At 54.5% G+C, this 7174-nt stretch overlaps 1 protein-coding gene across 1 annotated transcript in view; it reads left to right on the plus strand.

Annotated features, from left to right (window-relative positions):
* The window catches only part of caskin1 (CASK interacting protein 1), a gene marked incomplete at both ends in the record, with an annotated part of 49089 nt that extends 45805 nt beyond the window's left edge, over positions 1-3284 (plus strand). The window contains 5 exons of the mRNA XM_083676510.1: positions 70-711; positions 1130-1432; positions 1632-2205; positions 2441-2927; positions 3188-3284. Of these exons, the coding sequence (XP_083532636.1) occupies positions 70-711; positions 1130-1432; positions 1632-2205; positions 2441-2927; positions 3188-3284 (2103 nt within the window). The remainder of the gene's footprint in view (positions 1-69; positions 712-1129; positions 1433-1631; positions 2206-2440; positions 2928-3187) is intronic.
* Positions 3285-7174: the final 3890 nt, after the last annotated feature.

The raw sequence follows: 7174 nt of genomic DNA on the forward strand, positions 1-7174 counted from the left end.
CAGCCGCAGCCCCAGCCCCAGGCCCAGCCCCAGCCCCAGCCCCAGCCCCAGCCCCAGGCCCAGCCGCAGCCCCAGGCCCAGCCCCAGGTGTCAGTCCCCCTCCTGTGCCTGCCCCCAGAGGCTGAGGGGGAAGACGGGGGAGACTCAGCCCTCCAGAAGAAGCGGGCTCACAGCCTCAACCGCTTCGCTGCGTCGGACGGAGAGTGTGAGGAGAGGGGGGTACCGGGGCCGGACGCAGCGGGGGGGCCGGGAGGAGGAGGAGGAGGAGGAGGAGGAGGAGGAGGAGGAGGTGGAGGAGGAGGGGGGAAATACGCCACGGTCACACACCGCGTGAGTCGCAGCCACTCCGTCCGCAACCAGGACAAGAACGTCAACCGCAGCCATTCCCAGTCCTTCGCACTGCGGCCCAAGAAGAAAGGTCCGCCCCCTCCTCCGCCCAAACGCTCCAGCTCGGCCATATCCAGCTCCAACTCCAACCTGACGGAGACCCCCACCCTGGCGCAGACGCAAGCGCACACACACACCCAGGGGGGGCTGCTGGGCGTCCCCTACAACCCCCAGCGGAGGGCCAGCGACCTGGGCGTCTCCGTGGAGACGGGCGTCGTGGATACGGGCAGCGCGGGGACCGTGCGGAGCATTGCCGCCATGTTGGAGATGTCATCCATCGGGGGCGGAGCCAAGGCCTTGGCCGTACAGAGGAACTACCTAACGGTGTGTGTGTGTGTGTGTGTATATGTGTGTGTGCGTGTGTGTGTATGTATGTATGTATATGTGTGCGTGTGTGTGTGTGTGTGTGTGTGTGTATGTATGTATATGTGTGTGTGTGTCTGTGTGTGTGTGTGTGTATGTATGTATGTGTGTGTGTGTGTGTGTGTGTGTGTGTGTGTGTGTGTGTGTGTGTGTGTGTGTATGTATGTATATGTGTGTGTGTGTGTGTGTGTGTGTGTGTGTGTGTGTGTGTGTGTGTGTGTGTGTATGTATGTATATGTGTGTGTGTGTGTGTGTGTGTGTGTGTGTGTGTGTGTGTGTGTGTGTGTGTGTGTGTGTGTGTGTGTGTGTGTGTGTGTGTGTGTGTGTATGTATGTATATGTGTGTGTGTGTGTGTGTCTAACCCTCTCTCTGTGTGCAGGTGGGTAGGCAGAGGGAGGCCATAGGTCTGGACGGTGAGGTGGTGAATCGTCGGAGGACCATCAGTGGTCCCGTTACCGAGCTGGTCGCCGCCGCTCGGAGAGACCGGCCCATCCTCACCCCCCAACCTGACCCCACCCCCACCCCCAGCCCCGCACCCTCCTCCCCTCAGCCCCCCACCTCCCCCCACACCCCCTCCTCCCCCCATCCCAGCTCCACCGGGAGCTCAGCGGAGAACCTGCCCTTCGCTGAGGAGGGCAGTCTGACCATCAGGAGACTGGGACGAGGAGACGGAGAGGGGGAGGTAAGGAGGGGGGAGGAAGGGGGAGACAGGGGAGGAGGGGGGGGGGGGGTGAGAGGTGAAGAGGGGGAGGGGGGAGGTGAGGAGGGGGGGGAGGTGAAGAGGGGGAGGGGGGGAGGGAGAGGTAAGGAGGGAGGAGAGAGGGGAGGGGAAGAGGTGAAAAGTGTCGAGCGCGTTCAGACGTTCCGTTTGCCGCCTCAACAAAGCTTGTCCGTGTTTGCAGGGCGAGGCTGCTTACGACGGCCTCCATGGCGACAGCGTCTACTCCCTCCCCCCGGAGGAGCTCTCCCGGGTGGACGCCACGGCGACTCTGAAGCGCCGCCCCCGCGGCTCCAAGCCCCACCCCAACGGGTCCCGCTTCACGCTGACAGAGTCGTCCACCGTCAAGCGCCGACCCAAGAGCCGGGACAAGGAGCCAGAGGGCTTCGGCGACATCACCGGACCCCTACCGGATTCCGCTACCGGGACGGACGCCGCCGCAGCGCCCGGCGTTCCGTACCAGAACGGCACGGCCACCGTTAAACGCCGGCCCATTTCGGATGTGGGGGGATCGGAGCCCGGGCAGAGCCAAGCCCCCCCTCCCCGGAGGGACAGTGCTGATTTCGGGGGGTGCCCGGGGGGGCCTGAGGGAGGGGGGGTGGTGGTCAGGAAGCCTAAACCCCCCGTCTCCCCCAAGCCTGTCCTGGCTCAGATGAAGAGAGGGGGGCCGCACACCCCCCCGCTCCCCTCCTCCAAGAGGGTCCCCCTACCGGGCCCAGGGACCCCCGGAAGCCCAGGTACACACCTGCCTGTGTGTGTGTGTGTGTGTGTGTGTGTGTGTGTGTGTGTGTGTGTGCATGAGCATATGTATGTGTGTGAGCGTATGTATGTGTGTGAGCGTATGTATGTATGTGTGTGTGTATATGTCTGTGTGTGTGTGTGTGTGTGTGTGTGTGTGTGTATCCCTTTCACATAGATCTGTCTGTTGCCTAATCTATCTTTCTCCCTCCCTCCCTCCCTCCCTCCCTCCAGTTGAAGGGAAGAAGATCCCTCCTCCAGTGTCGCCCAAGCCGGCCCCGCCTCCCACCGCTCCCAAACCGACCAAACTGCTGCAGTCCATCACCACCCCTCCCTCCCCCACCCTCTCGCCCTCCCCAGCCAGGCAGCCCTCAGTGGGGGGGAGGGTAGCCAGCTCTCCCCCCTCAGCCATCCCCTCCAACACCTCCAACCCAGCCAAGCCCCCCAGCCCTCTAGCCCAGAGCCCCCACACCCCCCAGACCCCCACCACACCCCTGACCCCCCTCACCCCCACCCCGTCTCCCGCGCCTGTCAAACCCCCCCGCTCCTCCATCGGGGGCGTGTCTGTGGACATCGGGCCAATAGGAGGGAGTACGGCAGCGGTGGGCGTGGCTACGCCGGATACAGGGGTGGAGTCAGTGCATCAGAAGCTGGAGGAGACGAGCGCGTCGCTGGCCGCAGCACTACAGGCCGTCGAAGACAAGATACGAGAGGAGGAAGAGTGAGACACACACACACACACACACACACACATACGCTCACACACACACACGCTCACACACATACATACGCTCACACACACATACGTTCACACACATACATACGCTCACGCACACACACACACACACACACACACAGGCATGAACACACTCCTGAAAGCTTTGTTGACAGATAGCTTAACTGATTATATAAGTGTTCTAATAAAGTATTCCTGTGTGTGTGTGTGTGTGTGTGTGTGTGTGTGTGTGTGTGTGTGTCTAGTTGCTTGGCGGAGGAGAAGAGCACAGTGAGTATCCTTGACGACATCGGCAGCATGTTTGACGACCTAGCCGACCAGCTAGACGCCATGTTGGAGTAACCATGACAACAGGTCACCATGGCTACAACGCCTCAGGACTCCCGCAGGCACAATGCTCCCCTCCCTCTACTCCTCTTCCTCCTCTCCTTCATCCCCCTCTCTCTCCTCCTCTCCAGCATCCCCCTCTCTATACTCTTCTTCTCCAATCCTTCTCTTCCTCTTCCTCCAGTGCCCCTTTACTTTCCTCTTCTCCTCCTCATCCTCCTCTCCGTCTCTCCATCGCCCTCTGATGAAGCAGTACCTCAGGGCTGGACTGACATGACCGTCAGAGAGAGAGAGAGAGAGAGAGAGAGAGAGAGAGACTCTACAGGGGACAGAGAGAGAGAGAGAGAGAGAGACAGAGAGGGACGGAGAGAGAGACAAACGGAGAGAGGGATGGAGAGAGACACAACAGGGAGAAATGGGATGGAAACAGGGAACAAAGGGAGTCTTACAAGAGGAGAACCGGAGTCTTCTAGAACTCTCTAGTCCACCTGGACTCTTCATAACAAACAAACAAACAAAAGAAACATTGAAAAACAAAATCATGTAATGAATTATAGTATGGTATGTGTACATTGTAAGCATGAAGAGAGTTTATATCTACTGAAAAAGTCTCCTTGCAGAGAGTCATGCATTAATTAGTACATTAATATATATATATATATATATATATATATATATATATATATATATATATATATACACATATATATATATATATATATATATGTATGTATATATAATATGAATATACAAATATTTTATTTGATGTCTTGGTTCGCTGTCCAACGGTGCCGGTGTTGTGATGTTTTCTGACTTGGTGGAATTTTCTGTGACCAAAACGGGACTCTAGGGTGTGTGTGTGTGTGTGTGTGTGTGTGTGTGTGTGTGTGTGTGTGTGTGTGTGTGTGTGTGTGTGTGTGACCAAGGGGAGGGTCCGACTGGGTGGATTTGAAGGGGTCAGGACGGAATGTCAGAAATGTGTGTGACAAAGCGCTCCTTCCTCCAGAGCCAGATTCCCAGTCTTTTCCCTTCTGCAGCCATAACATTCCACCTCGCATCCATGTACCCCTCCCAACCCCCCCACCCCCACCCCCACCCTCCCCCCCATAACCCCCCCTGGAGAAGCACAATGACAATGACCCACACACACCTCACCTGACGGCTCACCTCAGCTGCACACACAGGGCAGGGAGAGAGGGGGTAAGTGGGGGGTTGTGTGTGTGGGGGGGGTGGGGGGGTGTGGAGGGAGGGAGTATACCATTCTAGTGTATGCCCAGTGGGTGAGGGTAGGGTAGGTCAGAAGGGGAGTCTGGGGTGAGGGTAGGGGTAGGTCAGGGGTGAGTGAGGGTGAGGGTATGGGTAGGTCAAGGGTGAGTGAGGGTGAGGGTAGGGGTAGGTCTGGGGTGAGTAAGGGTGAGGGTAGGGGTAGGTCTGGGGTGAGTGAGGGTGAGGGTAAGGGTAGGTCAGGGGTGAGTGAGGGTGAGGGTAAGGGTAGGTCAGGGGTGAGTGAGGGTGAGGGTAGGGGTAGGTCAGGGGTGAGTGAGGGTGAGGGTAGGGTAGGTACACGGATTACACTAACTTAACTTTACTGTATCACTGCACCTCTCTCTCCCTCTCTCTCTCTCCTCCCTCTCTCTCTCTCCCTCTCTCTCTCTCTCCTCCCTCTCTCTCTCTCTCTCTCTCTCTCTCTCTCTTACTCACTCTTCTCTCATCTCTCCTCCCTCTCTCTCTCTCCCTCACCATCCCTGATTTTCTCTCTCTCCATACACTCCCCAAAAACCAGTCCCCACGTTGCCATGACAATCTCCACCAACATCACGCTTATCACCGCGGTTACCATACGACGCGCTACCATGCCGGCGCGTTCCTGAGGTGAATATGAATGAAGAGGAAAGGGGACACCGAACTCAACATGGCAGCCAAACGTTATCTTAACGTTCCAATATTCTTCTCAACTCCACCACAAACGTCCGTACAACGTTACATTACAGTTACGCGCCATTTAGACGACATTGGACTCACCAGAGCCCCACTGCAGTTACCCCTTACTTACTAAGAGCAAAAATAATAGTTGTGATATTTAAGTTCTAAACATATATAGATTATATATGGATATTTGCTAAAGAAAATGAAGTATTTAATGATGATGATAATGATGTGATGTGTCGTCCTGAAAGCCTGTGTTCAGACTGAGCAGCTGATCTTGGAACTGTCATGTCATGTCATATTGTTCTTGACTCTTTAATAGTCTAAAAATAATGAATTACTGTAAAATATCATGCTTAGGTTGTTTTTTTTTGTTTTTTTTCAACAAGCTTTTTTGGCCTGCACGTTGTGTGTTCAGGTTGGACAGGTGGCCATGGCTTCAGTACTCCTGTTGTTACGTTTATTTGTATTTTATGCAATGTTCTTTTTTTTTCAACATCTATGTGCCTTGCTTTGTGGTTTCGTTTGGACTAGGTGGGTCAGTGGGGTGGTCTTTGTCTGTGTGTGTCTGTAGAGAGCTGCACAAATGCTGGACAGTCTGGGTATATAAACTGTATCAATGTCATCCATCTTAAGTCCTTGTTTACCCAAAAAAACAACCCCCCCCTTCCCCCTCCCCCTCCCCTCCACTCAGTCACAACCGATGGTGTGACTTCATCACTACCAGGAAGTGATTTCAATTTACAACTGAATGATGGAAAAAGCTTCTCATTTTCAATTTATTGAGACTATTATCAAAACTGCCCTGTCGTGTAAACCCCCCCCCCCCTCTGTGTCATCCAACAGGTGTAAAACCCCCCCTGACAGGTGGGAACTATACTAGAGATGTGGTGCATGCTTCCTAACCAGCATGTTGACTAAACAGCAGAAAGACTGTCGCTGTTGTTGTTGTTGTTGTTGCCGTTGCCGTTGTTGTTGTTGTCTCTGACAGGGTTTTAGTTTCGTTAAGTTTACTTTAGTTTACCAGGGGGTTTCACCTGTTGTTGTTGATGCCAGACGGTGGTGAATTTCACGCTGGTGCAGTTTTACTCCCAACCCCCCCGACTGAGTGTATGACGCAGATATAAAACGCAGATATAACCCCCCCCCCCCCCCCCCCCCCCGCCTCTACCTTTCTTCTTTCAACTTCTGGTCACATGACTTCTGTCACAATTCTCATCAGTGACTTCCTCTTCCTGTTTCTATTCCCTCCTGACCAATGCTCTGAGAGGAAATGTACTGGGGGTGTTTAGGGTCGCCGTGGCGGTGTGTGTATATAGCTGGATGGTTGTCGCCGTAAAAACGTTCTCTCTTTTATAGCAATGTTTCTCCTCCTCTCTCATTTTGGTCGTTTGTATCGTCATGGTTACTTCTGAAGGGTGGAGGGGGGGTGGTGGAGGGTGGGTGGGGGGGGGGGGGGGGGGGGTGGAGGGCGGGGGGGTGGTGGAGGGCGGGTGGGGGGGGGGTGAAAAAACGACGGTCCAATGTGTCGTGGAGCAAAGTACTGTTCGTTTTAAAAAGCAACGCTGGTTTTATTTTCGCCTGTGCACATCAAAAGAGACCCGAGTGGTTTCTCTGCCCCGCAGTGAGTGTGTGTCAGAGCATGTGTGTGTGTGTGGGTGTGTGTGTGTGTGTGTGTGTGTGTGTGAGTGTGTGTGTGTGCAGGCTGTGTGTTGTATACCGCTCTGCTGTTGCCTGTATGAAGCCTGTAAGTGTTATGGCAATTGGACAGTGGTGTGTGTGGTTGTTATGGTGATGGGACAGTGGTGTGCGCGGTTGTTATGGTGATGGGACTTATGGTGTGATGGTGTGTGCTTGCAGTGACTGCATCTATGGCCATCTGCTCTGAATAAATAAATGTTCTATACAAAGGCAGTGTTGCAGTTTCCTTATTACTACTATTTCCCTGTGTGTGTGTGTGTGTGTGTGTGTGTCTGTCT

This window comes from Argentina silus (assembly GCF_951799395.1).
Source record: "Argentina silus genome assembly, chromosome: 9".
NCBI lineage: Eukaryota > Metazoa > Chordata > Actinopteri > Argentiniformes > Argentinidae > Argentina > Argentina silus.